The sequence below is a fragment of the Anopheles nili genome, chromosome 3 (assembly GCF_943737925.1).
Source record: "Anopheles nili chromosome 3, idAnoNiliSN_F5_01, whole genome shotgun sequence".
Classification (NCBI taxonomy): domain Eukaryota; kingdom Metazoa; phylum Arthropoda; class Insecta; order Diptera; family Culicidae; genus Anopheles; species Anopheles nili.
Window position 1 is genome coordinate 16958910 of NC_071292.1, and position 16648 is coordinate 16975557.

The 16648-nt window shown below is 50.0% G+C and overlaps 1 protein-coding gene across 1 annotated transcript in view; it reads left to right on the forward strand.

Annotated features, from left to right (window-relative positions):
- LOC128723420 (inactive serine protease scarface-like) overlaps positions 1 to 16232 on the forward strand; it is a 29517-nt gene extending 13285 nt beyond the window's left edge. The window contains exons 5-8 of the mRNA XM_053817157.1: positions 12857 to 13963; positions 14219 to 14373; positions 14439 to 14716; positions 14803 to 16232. Of these exons, the coding sequence (XP_053673132.1) occupies positions 12857 to 13963; positions 14219 to 14373; positions 14439 to 14716; positions 14803 to 15218 (1956 nt within the window). The 3' untranslated portion in view covers positions 15219 to 16232. The remainder of the gene's footprint in view (positions 1 to 12856; positions 13964 to 14218; positions 14374 to 14438; positions 14717 to 14802) is intronic.
- Positions 16233 to 16648: the final 416 nt, after the last annotated feature.

The following is a 16648-nucleotide window of genomic DNA, read 5'->3' on the forward strand; positions in this document are numbered from 1 at the left end:
TCTTTCTGGTTTTTTTTTTCACTTCTCGCCATCGCCAAGCTCGCCAAAATAGCAAGGCTGCCAGCGCACCGTTGTTTGCCGAATTCTGCTGCTGGAGGTTACGGCTGTGGTTATTTTGCGGTCAATCGCGCAAACAAACGGCACACGCGATCGAGCGGACGGACCTTTAGGCGTCATTGCGAGCGTTTGGGTGGCGATTTTCTGCCCGATTCGCGACGATAATGGGCGTGTGATAAGGCGGAGAGCGAATGTTTGAGTTTTATTTTGTGGTTGTTTTTTTCTTCTTCCATCAGCGATCGTAGAAGATCGCGCGCCTTTCAATGCCATCGCCATCTAGCCATGGTGGTGGTTCAGTGTCAAAGGTGACAAATGTGGTGGCGAAATTCGTGTGTGGTTTATTGATATTTTTTTCTCTGCTATTTCGTCGCTGTTCCTCGCCGAGTTCCTTCCGCTCTATTGCTTCGTTTGGAGCCGATTCCGATGCTGATTTATTTTGGACGACAGCCGAAGGTGAGATGACGCCGTCGTCCTCCGTTGAGGTGCCGCTTGTTTGAGGTGATTATGGTCGATTAATGGGAGATTATTAGCGGTGTGTTAGGCGCAGGTCCCGCATATGGTTTTGTCAAGGATTTGCCTCCGGAGCCCGGTTGCTGAGCCGATTGGAACTGGACCTGAGCAGGCACTCCGAACGCGGGCTCCGAATTCTTTTTCCCGCCAAGCGTGAAACACGACCGCGCGGTTTGCTTACGCAATCGGCTCATCGTTCGGGCGAGTCCTGCGGTTGGGTTTGCCCGCACGTCCCCATCCAATCAATACGTCTACCAAAAAATGATAAATTTTACCGCAGACCAAACGGTTGCGTAGCTCGCAAGGAAATGGCGATAAAATAAAGCGATGGAGGACGGCGCGAAATGCGAGTACGCGAAACCGCAACCGCGCCCTGGTTGGCGGGCATTCGTAAAAATTAAATCGTCAATTCATATCCTGCCCCGATCGAGATCTTGTTTTGGAGCGATCGCGCACTTCGGGCGTGTACGTTGGGCTTACTGTTTTCTTGTTTCGTCGACGGTCTCATGTTTTTGGTGGCGCAAAAGGAAACTTCCCTCGAGGCGTAGTGTGTACCGCATTATTCCACTTCATTAAGTTGTAATTGATGAAAATTAAGCAAAAACTCAATCGAATGCAAACACGATCGACGACCAGTGGTCGTATGGAATCCGTGCTGTCCTCTTCTTCTGTTTTTTTGGGACCAATTGGGCCAACGGGTTCAATTTTTCCTGCCAGCACGGGAGAAGATGTGGGCTTAATGACAACGATTAAGCGTTATTTGCCTGCCTCCGGACAGGAGCAGCCCAAAAGGCCGGGTGACGTGAGATTAATATGACTTACTCGGAAGATCATTTTTCTCGCATCCCCACCGTGATCGTACTCGCATCACGATCGTCAATTACGGTCCGGGGTGTTTGCGTGTTGTGAAAGAAACAATTTCATATTTAAACGCAATTACGAGAAGCTAAATTATTTCCTTCTCCATCGATCCGACCGAAAGGGGCTCAAGTTCAAGATCGTTGCGATCGTCACTTTCGGTTTCGTCACTTTCCCTACTTTCCAAGCGAAATGCCGCCTCGTCCCAAGGCGACTGGTCCCAGAGATCATTTTCTCTTTTCCCCTTGCATCACGGTGACCCCTTTCGAAAAGGTTAGACGACCGCACATTCGCTGATCGTCACTTATTCAATACCCAAACGAAGGACGCTCGAAAGTGCCACAACCCGACAGGCAAATGTACGTCCACCTTAGTGTCCTAATCTGAGGATGAACTCGCTGATGAAGATTTCATCGCGAACGTTTCCCATTTCGATTGGTCGGCCCAGGACGACCCCCGACCGGGCCTGGGTGTGGATGGTGATTTGCACATTGATTTGAATTCGAAACTCCCGGGACCCCGGGGGTGCCCCAGAGCCGTTAAAATCGGCACCAAACTGGCAGAGAAACGGGACACATGGTGGTGTCTATTTTTTTCTTCCTCCTTCAGACACTCCCTGTCCGGCCACTGGTGACTCTCGATTTCATCTAAGAAATCGAACCCAGTGTAGCTGTGTGTAGCAAAGAAAAGGGTGAAAAAAGCACGTACGCCAAGTTCCACTGACCGACAAACTCCACCGACTCGTCACGGATTGGCATTTCATTATACATGTGCGAGGGTTTTGGTTTTTTTACTTCAACACTCTCGTTTTCTGAAACATCTTTTGCTCACGGCAATGCCTGCCCTCGGGTTCATGAGGATCGATTGGGAAGGCCAGGTCAACAGTCCCTAGGGGTGAAGACGACTCGATGAACGGACGCCCCAAACCGATCGGTTGATGATGCACGCTGCAGTTCGAACGATCATCGACATCATATTGCACAATACGCCACAAAGGGAGAAATGAAAACGAAGTATACGCAGCACTTAAATACGTACCCAGGGACGATGCAATGAGTCGTCGAGGTGACGTTCGATGGCCAGTAATCCGTGGATGTTGCTGCCATTAGTACGTGAATGGCTCGCGACAGTTGTGATGTGATTCGCCCTCATCGTTAGGATTACCGGAGCATCTTGCACGGAGCCGATCAGGACAGTCGTAGGATAAATGATTTGCATCTTTCGCTCTCCGTTTAATCCGCCTTCTTCTGCAGTGGCGGGAATCGACGGGTGCGACTTGTCCAGCGAACTCGAGCGCGGGTGGACGTTAAGACGAGGTTTACGGTCGTGCTAAAAAAATGTTGCGCAATCGTTGCTGTCTAAATGTCAGCGTAAGCCGCTTTGACGGAACCGTCCACGAGCAATGTGCGCCAGTGAGCAGTCAGTCGTACGGTTAGAGGCTGATGGTATCGACGAATTCTTATCGACGATTACATCCGAACACGCCTAGACTCACACGAGCCATTCCAGGAATGTTCTGATGCATGCCGATTAGCTTCCCCCGGTTTGATGGACAGCTAACAAAGCACGCGCGGCCCCGGGTGGTTCCGCATTTTTCCATCGCATATTTTTCCATCAATTGCCCCGAATCACGCTAATGACAGCGGCACGAAAGCACTCCACGGTGGATTCACGCGAGGAATAATTCGAACCCGGATTTACGCCCGCTCGAGAGTGAAGCGCACTAATGGGGGATGGGATTTTTGCCTCGTGGGCATCGATGCAATCGGTGCGAGAAGTCATGCGGCCGGAAACCGATTGCAATCACCGATAAACCAACCTACTTGCGATTAGGTTCTCTATTTTCTGAGGGATGCTAATGAAACGGAAGCAACCACAGGGAGCAAATAAAAAGGCTTCCATTTTTAAGCGTCCCACACCGGTCGGTCCGATTATGACGGATTTCCCGCCGTAAATTGTGCTCTTCAAGTGGCCAGTGAAGTCAGCCGTTAGTCATTTGATGACAATCGGGATGAAGAAAAATTCTGTTGACAGGCGAACCACTTCGCATCCACTTGACCGCGCAACGGTCGGTCTGGGTCGGTTCGTATCCGGGTTCGTCGCTTAGTGCCGCGTTGATGTCTCTTGAACGTTAGAGCGACGCTTGCGTGAGTTCGCAAAAAAAGCGCCGTTCGAATAGAATTATTCCAACCCGTTGTGTAACGCGGCATTGTGGTGAATGAAAAAAGACATAAAACACACACCTTTGTGGTGGTTGACCATCTAATTGGACGAGTGGTGTGAAAGTATTTAGGCAAAATATTCCCTCGCCAAAGAGTTGCATAAGTAGGCGCGAGGGTTTGATTCCACCAAAGCCATTCAGTGGTGTGTTATACTAGATGTAGGAAAAAAAGCAACTTTATTCTCTCTATCCCCTAGTATGACCACTGGACGGCTTTCGTCCAATCGATTAGGAGCTACTGACTCTTCGATGGTGGAGCGTGAAAGAGCAGCAATCCCAAAGGCACACAAAAAAAGCAAACTCCGCGATCCAATTATGCAAATGATGACCAGGGACTAATTATAACCGATTACGAATGGGATTCGCGATCGATCGGGATTCGATGGAATAGCCAAAGCGAATTATCTCTCGTGTGTGCCTTTTTTTATCCTCCTTTGCCCCGGCTTGCTTTAGCGTGCCGACTTTGTGTGTCGTTTACGGCTTCTGACCGAATTCCAGCAACGGTTACGATTTTATTATCCTTCCAACGGGCGGCTCACACAGCCGGACGATGATCAGAGATCCAATTTCAAAACAATAAACACACTTTCGGGGAAATTGTTCGAAATATTGCGGGCACACGTCCCATTGCTTACTCTGTTAGGGCGTTCGGTTCGATTGGAGGAATGATCTGCGTTGCGCAATGATCCGCTTGCTGATCGCGGAGCTGTCATTAATCAAATTTCCCATGATTTACGATCGGTTTCCCATGGCAGGTCGATATCGCGGATTGTGCCCGAGGTTTTGCGCACGAAATGCGTTGCATTATCGTTTCCTGTGCATTTGTAGCGTTGCGTAGACGCATCCAAGCGGAATGCGATCGAAAAGTGCAATCTACAACTGTGCGTATGCATTGTTCTCGTGAGACGAAGCGAAAATAAAACCACACGGGCAACCGCTGTTGGGTAGAAATGTATATTTTTTTCAGAGTATTTGCTTTCAGTATTTGCTAACAATTTACCACTTCAATGGTTGAAATGCCGTCGTCTCTGCCGATCGATCATCAGACCGCAATCGATGAGTGGAACGAAATCAATTTACTCCTTACCGGTACATTTGCCGTACGGCAAGTACCATGTTGAATATGAACATGCCGCTTCTTGACCACTAATTGACGCTCCTTTGCCCTCTTCCCTGCCTGCAATTAGTCAATCTCGCTGCCAAAAGATCAACGCGGCAATCGAGCACCACGTCCGACACCTTCGACCGCTGGACGCGCGCGTGCTCATACTTTGTTGCACTAGGATGTTACCCTGTCGTATCGCGATCGTAATCGCAGGTCACTTTGGCGATGGATAAGCGTACAACGTTTGATCCTATGCAACGAAACGAACGATAAAAAACACATACATCTTTTCGATCACAGCTCGATTCGTAGCCAACGTGAATGGTGTATCGATTCAGCTTGGACTCACTGGCGTATTGTGACGGCCGTTTGGCGTGCGAAGCGTAATTGATTGCGGATCTCACGCTGAACGGAACGGTTGGGCCGCTGATGGGACGCAGATTCTAATCAGTTAATTAAGTACACACGGGTGTACAAGACAATGCGCATGTCGAATTAATGACGTGCGGCGTCGCAATCGCACTCTAGCAGCGTCTGACGCTTTGAGAAACATTTTCATCCGTGTCGGTGAGAAAAGAAGAGGATCTTTTTATTTCGACGCTTCTATAAGGCGTTGTCTTTTCGATGGGAAAATCGAGCACCCTGTTTGTCGGAGCCATTCATCGTGGATTTTCTACGAAAATCTTAACTATTCGTTCTTAAAAAATGAAAACCGGAATCAGGAGATAAGTTATGAGCGCAAATGTCTGGAGAGCACAGTAGCATCGTGCCTCAAACGCAAATGATGCTGACATTTGAGCGGACGCGATAGCAAGAATACGCCCGCTCCCGAGCACCCTTCTAATTGGGTGTTTTGAGAGGATTTTCATGCTAATGACTAGACCTCCTGCTGTTTGATCCCAAAGAATCCACCACAATTATGCCGCCATCGAACCGATAAGCCTCGCGGGGGAGCGCGACGATCAGCTTTTATGAGCAAATAATGAAGCAAGGGCTTCGCAAGGGCTCCATTCTTGAATCGCTAATCAGGCGTTTTCGGTTGATTATTCAAATGAAGTGAGGGCAACTTTTTTTGGTTAGCCAGTTAGTAGTCCCATTCAACGCACACCTTTTGTGTGCTGGTTTGTGGTCGTTTGCACAGCATATCTAAAGGGTTCGTTCTACTCGTAGGCTTTCGATCGGTGGAATTTGCTGACGAGCCGTAAAGCAAGCCATTATTTGTCGAACATTTCCGATAACCAAGCACTTATGAAGGAAGCTAATCGCTGGTGGATTTGCTTATTCGCTGATATAAGCCAACCACATCAAATAACGAAATTATTTGTACGTCCATTGGCGAAGGTGCGATCGAACTACCATGCACTGTTTGTTCCTTCGTCGTGCGAGTGGGAAGTTTGCAAAGCATTCGAAACAAACCCTGACTGGGCGCGTGTTTGCCTTCATTTGCGCACAAAATTCACACTTATTGCACGCAGCAAGATTTGCGCTTCCGCGCACGTATTTCCTAGCGATCAGTGGGCACGCAAACAAGTGACTTCAACGGAAATGGTTAAGCGACGAACCTGCCCGCGATCGATCATCGATCCGGTGTGCGAAAGATCTCACGGCAAACAGCAGGAACGCAAGGCCATTGGCACATTGTATGCAGTTTCATTAACCACCAGATGAACCCCGGAGATCTCGGATGGACCGTAATTATTTCGGCACCAATCGCTGACCCGATGGGTCCGAACCGGTTTATCGGCAGCCTCGATTAGCGCGGGTGACATTCTGGGGCGAAAAATGGTGCCGGTGACAAATCTTCACCGATGACAGCAGAAAACCATTACCGCTCATATTAAGGGTAAGCCAATATCGTACATCGCGGCACGCTGAATGTCACACCGTCGCGGCCCGTCGTGGAAAATGTGAACCAGGCGTCGAGGAATTGTAGCTGATCTCTAACGTAGCAACTCTCGGCTGAGGCCACCTCTAGGCGCACACCATTAGACGGATGCTTCAAGTTGTAGGCTTTTTTCTTCTTTTCGAACCCTCTTCGGCGTAAAGTTGATGGGTGGGTTGTGAAGGCGCCCAATGCCTCGCTTGGGAGCTCATTACGTATTCCGCCTACGTGCATAGCACGCGCATGCTCGGTCTTGTGTCTAACAAGGTTAAATCGGCACCGCAGTCTCGACACCTCGGCGTACGGATGGTGACAAAGAAAACAAAATGAAAAAAAAAATCCCACCTCTCCAACGGTGCCCTATCTTGATGCCAGAAAGTGCGCTAATCCCACGTAAATTGGGTGCTTCCGTCAGTGGTTTTATTGCTTAATTCGGCGGCGGTAGTGACTCACCGTGGTTTGTGCATTGACGGCTGTTCGGGATCCACGTCGTCAACAATTGGATTACGATATTGATTGGGGAAACGCCGTGCAAGTAGCAAACAATCACCGCTTCATTATGCTTCATGTTGCTGCGTTTTACGCTCGTTTGTTTTACCTTTACAAGCGGATGCCGAGGTCACTAGAAAGATTCAGAGTGATGTTTTACCATCATCAAAGAGCCAACTGATCGCCATTCTGCTGCCAGTCAAACTCATTCAACTTTTCGTTACGTCACACCGAGCTCTGACCGCGTGCGATTATCCGCAAAAGGCTCCCACAATCCGTTGGGGTGTTTGGTTTTTGGTTTTTCATTCCGTCAACACGGCTGACCTTTCGAACCTTACGAGCCGCGGTGTTATTTCTTCTGACGGTAGATCGTTTCGATTGACATGAAAACCTATAAATCCCTCTGTCGATCGTGCTCATCGAATCGAACGGCTTCAAGACGCGAGGGAAGAAAAAAGTTCCACACAATACAAAAAAAAGGACGAGAGACATTATTCCAAAAAGTCACTTATCACGCGGCCGGTTCCGCGTGCGGTGATCAGCTGGGAAATGCACATAAATTACCCGCGTTATGTCAATGCTCGGCCGAGTGCAGGGCAGTAATTGTTTGGGTCCCTTTTTTGTGCGGGACCCCAAGGCCCATTGTGCGTTGTTTTCCTCCCAAGCGTCTCCGTCACCGGTTAGCCAGAGCCCGAATTCACCCTCGAGGCAAATCCCTCAAACAGAACCACAATTACGTGGCCAATCGACCCGAGTCTCGTGTTGCGGAGCCGTATCGGGAAGCGGAACCGTCCAGCGGGTTCGGTGGTTGCGGTGCGGCATCTTATCCAATTCACAAATTGGTCCTCCCGCCGGTGACACATGACCGGGCACGAAGAATGCGGTTTTTCGGCAGGTTTAACCGTTCGCTTGGCACGATTCGGTGCGATTTCCTTACTCCAGGCCTAGGACGAACGACGAGGCGCTCAAACCGGTTCGCGTTACCTCCAATGACCTGGCCAGGGTGAAACCGAGAGAATTCCGTAGTCTACGTCCCCGCAACAGGTGATCACGGCTAGCTTTGGGGTTCGGTGTTCCTTTTTTCACATTTCGTACACCTCACACTACGCCTTTTGCTGCGTTTCCAATGGTTAAAGAGAGTGAACGAACCCGAAAAAACAACCCCTTACCAACATGGCAATGCGTTTACTTGTGTCGTTTTTGTAACATGCACGCAGTGATAAGTTATCACCACGGCCAGCTGGTTAGTGGCACGAAATGGGCAATGGTCTTATGCAATGATACAATTGTACCGCACGCGCAATGGAAAGTTGAGCCCTTTCTTGGACATTTCGAGCTCATTTCGGCTACAATGTTGCCGTGCAATTGCTTCATAATTGCTGAGCAATATGGCGTTACTGCTTAATTAAGCGGTACTCTCACGACAAGGATCTCTTGTCCTCGGGTAGTTCCGGAGTGCTGTATTGATGGATGAAAACTCCGAGTGTCGTCACGTCAGCGCGGGAATGCACCACGCCATGAATCATCATGCGCCTCCACCGTGGCAATGAACGGTGAAGGTCGATGGAGCTGGCAGCAAAACTGTTCCCCCTGTCGTATGGCACACATTGTGCGAGCGATCGTTGACCTTTGAGGTAAATTAAGAACCTATAAGAGAACTAGCGACATCAAAAACAACACACATTCATCTGTTAAACTCGCTGGAATTTCAGACTTTGGAATGTGTCAGTATTATGGCTTTTTATAGCAAAAAAATACCCCATCCTAGCTCGGTTTTAAAACCCATCACGTCCGGTTCCTAAGCAAACAAACGATAATTTAATTACTATCCACCGCAAAGCCACCTCTACGTCGACAAATTAGCTGACGTTCTCCATCGCGGAATGTTTCGCCGAGGTCAACCGTTTAGGTGGCCGATTTTATGGGTCTCTTTGAAAGAAATGTCCGTTTTTCTTTACTCGTTTCGTAACGCTGGCAACGAAATAGCTGGAAAGGAATTTCGCGGCTAGGTTTATGATCGCGTTGGATCAACGGCGCGAAATCTAGTGCGGCATGAAGCACACGTCACCCAACGTTGCGAAATGGTGAGATTAAACGATAAGACATGACGGTTCAGCAGGCGCCAGCCCGTGGGTGGCTAATTGGACCGCTTCGCGGTATGATCAAGGACTCCTGAGAGAGAGAAAACGGTCCTGTCAAAGGACGTTTGTGTCCCGGCGCCAAAGGTGGCAATAAAACGTGAAATAAACGGAGCAAAGCGTGCGATGGGGCGTCGTTTACGATCCCTAATTGATGGTGATAGAAAGGAGCAGCTGTGCAAATGGGGAAAAAGAGACTGGAATGAGTGCCATGAAATTAGATATGGCTAATATCAGCCAGAAACGGCCCCATACGTTCGAGCTAGTTTGGCCAACCTGACCGTTGGCGTCGTGTTTTGGTAAGCACACTTGTTATTTTCTATTTTCGGACCCCCTCCATGAGCCACTCGACGAAAATTACGAGCGTGGTTTACAGCCACTTGTGGGCACCATCGGTGGCTTCCAGTGGCTTCCCTAGCCTTGACGCCACCGCCACTAATGGGTTGTTTCGGTGCATTTTATTTACCACAAATGCTGCAGCAACAGCCAAGGCCATCCCAGTGTTGTCAAGCGATTACCTTGTCAGTTTGTCGGTGGTCAGATTTATGGCTGCCCTTTTTTATTTTGCTCTTCCATACGCTTGCCATCGTGCGCATCTCCGCGCTGCGGTTGCTGGCCCTTGGGTTCGTCTCTAATTTCTTACGATCGAAGGAAGAAGCGGAGATAAAACTAGTCACGGAGGCACCGAAGGGCGATTAGATTGCGAGAAACGCAGTGATGTTGATGAATGTTTTTTTTTACTTGTTAAACATGCCTCTAACACTACTCGAGTGCTAAGAAAGTCATGTTTACGCAGCTCTTTTTTTTGTCACCGTGGCGTTTCATTCCGGTTCGCTTGGTTTTGTCTCCATTTGCGACCCCTTGACGATCGCTTGAGAGCTGAAGATGTTTTCCCGCTCACGGACGCTCCAGTAGCAACCTCGCGTGTCAGTGTCGATGGCGCGTAAGTTCAAAGATCACCCCCGTCCGGCATGGGACCCCAAACGAGGAAAAACCTGTGGGTCGTTCGTGCGATGCGCCACTCGACGTCGCAATGTTAATTCCGAAATCCGCCCGTTTGCGGTGATGAATTTCTCGCACGCGGACACCTCAATGGGGCTCGCGTTGTCTGCATTCGAGCCCAAGAACTCAATCTTGGCCAATAAATCTCCCGCGATGGCGGTGTGTCCTCGCGCGGATGCGTTCGCAACCAACCACCGTCACGCCAGTCAATCATAGGCGACTCCTGAACGGCCGCCAGTCGTACCGTACCGGTTCACGGAGTATCATAAAAAAACGCTTGCTGTTGTCGTCTGTAAATCAGGCAACGGCCAACGGCGGTGATGAGCACCCACGGCAGTAAAAAGTACACCCGCAAAGGGCCTCCACGATCGCGCGATCGATTGTGTTCCGTTCTGTCAAGTTGACATTTGTTTACGGCCGACAGCACAACTGTGTCAATGGCAAAGTTGGCCACCGGCTGCGATCCGACTGTGGCTTAATTTGAGCACATCATAACCATATTGGCCAGCCCGATCCGATCCGGGCCATGTTTCACTATCGGCGGACATCGGCGGTTGCCACGGATTGTCATAAATTCCAGCTCGAGCTCATGTTTCGCCCGAGAACGAACGCAACCCGGACACGGCTAGTCAACGTACATGACCCTTACTGATGGTTGGGCAGCCGGGCCAGATACCATCTGGGGTTTTGGGATTCTGCTTCTTTTTTTATGGCGCGTTCTTCACCCCCCCAACACGCCTCTCTCGCTCTCTTGCTCCTGTCGGCCCTTCCGCTTTCTAGGCGGGCAAACAAATGACGGGCGATTAGCATACGATTTGCATACATCAGCGTGATGGTTTCGATAACGCGGATCTAGCTACGCAATCCCTACGGTTTGACCGGCTGGACCAACTGACCAGGATGTAGCAAGATGCTTCGGAGAAAAAAAGGAGCCGTTTGGAAACGTGGAACCGATATTTTCGATCCGATCGCTGAATTGCCATCCTGCCAACCGAAGCGAGAGATTTGGGCGTCTTATAAGGGCTGTGTTTTTTTCAACCGGTTTTTTTTGAAGCGATAACTCAAATATTGATCGTTCCCTTCGCTACCCAGTCGCCCAGTCGTTTGTTTGATGAATCGACAATTTGCTGAACAATTAACCGCGGCAAACATTGACAGTGACTACCGGCACACACCGGCAGTAGGTGATCGTGACGTTGTCACGCCCGCACTCGATATTGGGTCAATATTTTCCTATTACACAAAACCCGATGACCCATCGCAAAAGCGGGTCGCAAAACAACTCCCTTCGCGTGCCCCCAGGGTGGGTCTTTTGGGGTTCCAAAGATGACACCGATCTGGTACCGGTTGGATCGCGCCAGTGGCACGTTTTGCTCGGTGATCATTTATTTGCCGATCGTGATCGACCGTCCGATTCGTCCGCTTGGTTGTGTCGTGTTTTTTTTTGTCTCTACCGGCTGATGGGGACATTTTTTTGTTGGACTCCTTCCCCGAGTTCCCCATCAGCCTGCCAGGTCGGTCCTGCCGATCGAACTATGCTGACCCAATCAGGTGGTGGGTTATGTAAAAAATGAGCAAAACACGCGGCGCAAAAACACCCAACGCATGGTCCGTAGCATAGCTACGGAAGGGAAAATAATAACGAAAAGAAACGAAAAAAGAACGCAGGTGGTTCCACGATCGTGCCGGGTGCGAGCGCGCGCATAATCGCTGACCTACCTACCTGGGACTGCCTACATCCGGGATTGGTCCGGTTTTTCTCACCCTCTTCGTTGGAGCTCGGGTTTATGAGTTTGGTTTTTTAGTTGTAGTTTTTTTTTTTTGATTTGGTTTTCGGAGATCCCGCTCGCTCTCCAGACAAACCGGCCGGCCAGGACCAGCCACGGGAAAGGGCCAACCAATCCGTTGCAAAACGATCCCTCCGCCTGGTACGAATCGCGAAGGATTACGAAATGTCCACTGATAAGAGCGCGAGTTCGCGCCATCGAAAGCACGATCCTCGATCCACCCAAGCGGATGGAGTGGTGAATTTTTTGGGGAATTTCTACGCCACCACCGTCGCCACTTTATGACAGCTGTCACGGAAAGCCGACCCCGAGTGGGGGAGAGATTACACACGCTGTTAAGCAAAATGTCGCCAGCTACTGGCCGTTTCGCAAGCGCACACCTCGTGCTTTGGGTCAGGTAAATGGGTAAAGCTGGTAGCAATTAATTATGCACGTTCGCTCGCACCAGCGCACCCGCCATGCGCGGATTGAACGACGGCATCAATCGCCATATTTGGTCGCCAACAAAACGCGCTAATGCTCATGCGCCGGATGCGAAGGATGATCCGATGAGCTAACTTGGAGGTGTAGAGAACGCAACATGCATTTGGAGGGTTTGCTTACTCTGGCCAAAAAGGCACTCCATCGCATCGCAAGGTTGAGCAAGATTAATTGGACGATGGCTCGCGTGTGATCGATGGGCTCGGTGAAGGACTTTCGGACCAGCAGGTGGTGCAGACTCCTTGAGACATCCATCTTCAGAAATCAATCATCGCTCGATCGAACGCTCTAACGGTGTGTTTTATTGTTTCTCTCTCTCTCTTTTAGACTGGCGAATGTTACGCACCGGAAGTTTGCTGCAAACAGCAATCCCTGCTGTCCGAATCAACTGTCCTGACGAATGAAGGATACGTCGTTAAGGTACCGGAAAATCAGTACCTCCCACCAGAGGGCCAAAACACCGTCACAAACATTCAAACTGCACCCCCACCACGACCACCTACCACCCCACGTCCACCACCACCACCACCAACCACACGCTATGTTCCACCACCGACCACCACGCGTTACGTGCCACCACCAACCACCACCCGGTACGTGCCACCACCAACAACGACGCGTTACTACCCACCGCCCACCACGCGACCACCATTCCGCGGCGACGAGTACATTCCACCACGGGAAGAGGTGCCAGCACCGTCCAATGACGACCCTAACAAGATCAGACCTCCGCAGGACGAGATCCCGAATCCGGCCAACGAAACACCGGTGGTGTTGAGACCAACGACCCTACGTCCGTTCCAGCCCCGTCCGGATGATCCTCAGGCTCCAGCACCATTGCCACCGGTTGGTTGCTCAGCTGCGATGAACTGTACCGAAGAGGAGTTCTGTTCTTCGACAGGTGTCATTTCGAAGACACCTGTCGTGTTGACAGAAGAGCAGAAGTTGTTCCGTGTGCCTGTCACCGCTTGTCGGAATTTGGAGCGTAATTTCGTCGGCGTGTGTTGTCGTGATCCGGACTACGTCGATCCTTGGCCCGTTGGTCAGCTTGGACAGTACAATCCGGAGATTCTGGGCTTCGATGATGGCTCGTACAAACCGAACGGCAATAATGGTAACACCGTCAATGGCAACGGAAATGCACGTCGCCCGGGTGAGCCAATTCAGGCGTCACCATCGCAGGTAACGTCTACACAATCGTTTGCACCGAACCAGTTCGTCAGCCAGACGGCGTCAGTCACACAGTCGAAGTCGCAGTATGATCGCGGCGTAACGGCGTCCGCTTCCTTCCAGTCGACTGTTGGGCAGCGCGTGAATGCTGCACCGGCTGGGTTGCAGTTTACCAACAGTGGAAATACCCGGTTCCGGCCGTTTCAGAACCAACGCTCGGAGAGTACCGTGACCAGATCGCAGCAGTGTGCCCCGAGGAACTATGTAAGTATTGCGAGCGTGTGGAGGATGATCGCGAGCAGCAGGTCAAAAGGTTTACAAGGCGTCATAAAGACCACCTTCATGAGGCTAATATGCTAATGCATCGCTGTAAACGGGGGGGCGTACGAGTGTGTGTCGTACATCATGGAACCATAAAATTGATTCTAAAAGTCATTCAATTGATTGCCTTTTGATGTGGGATGATGTCTTACTTGATTTGTGTCTGATGCACCATTCAACCTCTATCGTTTCAAACAGAACACTCAACCGCGCGGTGCAGGACCCTTAGGAACCGGATTCGGAGAGTTCCCGTGGCAGGCGATGGTATTGCTGGAAACGAACAAGAGTCTTCTGTGCGGTGGAGCGATCATCTCAGACAACACCGTCGTAACGGCTGCTAACTGCGTCTACGGGTTAGAATCCCCCGGCGCGAGATCGCAGGACTTCGTAATAAACCGCATTTTGTGTTTCTCCACAGACTCAACCCACGTACGATCCAGATCAAGGGAGGTGAATGGCGCCTGGGAGTTGACGCCGAACCAAAGACATTCCAGATCGTGCGCGTAAAGGACATTGTGTACCATCCAGCGTATAACCCGACCACACTGAACTACGACGTGGCTATGCTGGTGTTGGAGGATCGTCTTAAGTTCGACACGCACATTGGAGCGATCTGTTTGGATGAGAACGATGTTGTACCGAGTGCGTCCTATGAGAACTGCGTCACCACTGGTTGGGGCAAGGAGGTCCTTAAGAGTAAGTGCTAAAGCCACAGTTAGGCAGCTGTGGACGAGATGATGATCCTTTTTTTTTGTTCGTTTACTCCTTCTCCAACCAAACAGTTCACATCCAAAACGCGCTGATGCAACAGATGTCGATCTCGCTGCTGTCGGAAGCTGAAAGCCAGAGCCAGCTACAAGCGAACGGTTTCACCGCGGAATCGCACATCTGCGGGCGACCGTCGGGAGATGCCTGTGAGGTTGATGTTGGCAGTGCACTGGCGTGTGCTGATACAAGCGGCACGTACTACCTGAAGGGTGTCTACTCGGCCGACAATGGTTGCAATCGTCCGGATCAGATCGTGTCCTTCTCGAACATTGACGTGCAGTGGCTCAAGCAAGCGTTGAAGAACCCAAACCAGTTCATCACCCCTGTACCGAGCTATCAAACTGCGGCCAATAGCCCACAGGTGACGCGAATTCAGCTTCAATCCACCCAGGGACCGGCGTACAACAACAAGTACCTGCCACCGTACTAAACAGGGCCGGTACAGCTCCCGGGCAGGACACAGCAGGACACCAACTAACATTCAGTGATAGTACACAAACACCGCCCACCACACGAACACGCAGACGGATCCACTCGTCTGGGGAGAGAAAGAGTGATCGACTTTTCCGGAGCGAGCGAGTGATCCGCATTAAACAATGCATACACCATACCATTTTCACACCGTCACAGCCAACATTCCGCACACGATCATTGAGACACGCATTGCATCGACGACAAGGACACATTTTACAGTAGATCAACACACCACACCGCTGCATTGTGCTGCGTTAGTTTAGAAAGTTTAAGGATCTTTTATTTTTACCCCGCCCGAATTTCTCTCACACCGTGGAAAACCGGAGCAACCGGAGTCCGTTCATTGCCCCGTTCCCAAACGTAACGATTTTTCTTTTTTCTCCCATTGCCTGTGTGTGAGTGTGGTTGGGTGTCGGCCCTCTGTGTCCGGTTTCTTTTGCGTAGCTTTAAGTCCTTTACACCACACGTGCACCAAGTAATCGCAAACACCGAAAAGCGCTCGTATCCAGATCAACGCACACGCATAATCACCCGGATGGCCCGGAAGGAACGACATCTAGAGTATCATTTATTGCAGCGCATTCGCATGACAAATGCCGCCATTCGAGTGGCCATTCGCGAGCATATCCTGCACGAGACGGACCGTACGGTCGCTTCAAGAACACTGTTTCAGGAGATTCCAGACCGCGGGCAGCTGCATCTGGCGTAACGTTACCAATGCAAATGCCACTGCTACGATGCGGCTGCGTTGGCTTGGTTGCATTAAGCCTTTTGTTTTCGTCTTCTTCTTCATCCTTTTTTTTAACGAGAACACCGACAAACATTCACCCCACACTAGGCACGCGCGCGCGCTATTGACCGGCGTGAATAGGCAGAAGCACACAGAAGCGTGGCGTTACTATTCTTTTTGTATCTGTAATATTATTTAATTACCTGTACATAATAAATATTGTAAGCTTTCATCGTTTTTAGGAAATAACCATTGGTTTCGAGACGTTTTTATTTGATTCGATGTAATGATGACAATACCTGTAACTTTCCCCATTTTAAAATATCATGAAAAAATTGTGCGAACAAATGAATGCGGTAAGTCGTTAATGCATGAAGAAAAAAAAAGATTTTCGTACAACTGAATTTATCGCTTGCCTGCTAACTCTTTGGCGCACCTTTAAATACTTTGACAAAAAACGTTTGCACGTGCTGCGACAGAAATTGCGAGCCATGCCATGTGTGCGAAAAAGTTTTCTACATCTTCCAAAACCGTTGCAAATTATTCAACATTAGATGTACAAACGATATTGCGAAACCATGTATTCGCAAAGAACATGCGAAAAAAAAAACTGAAATCGAGATCAAAAAGTATCGCGTTTCGATTGCGGAAAAGCA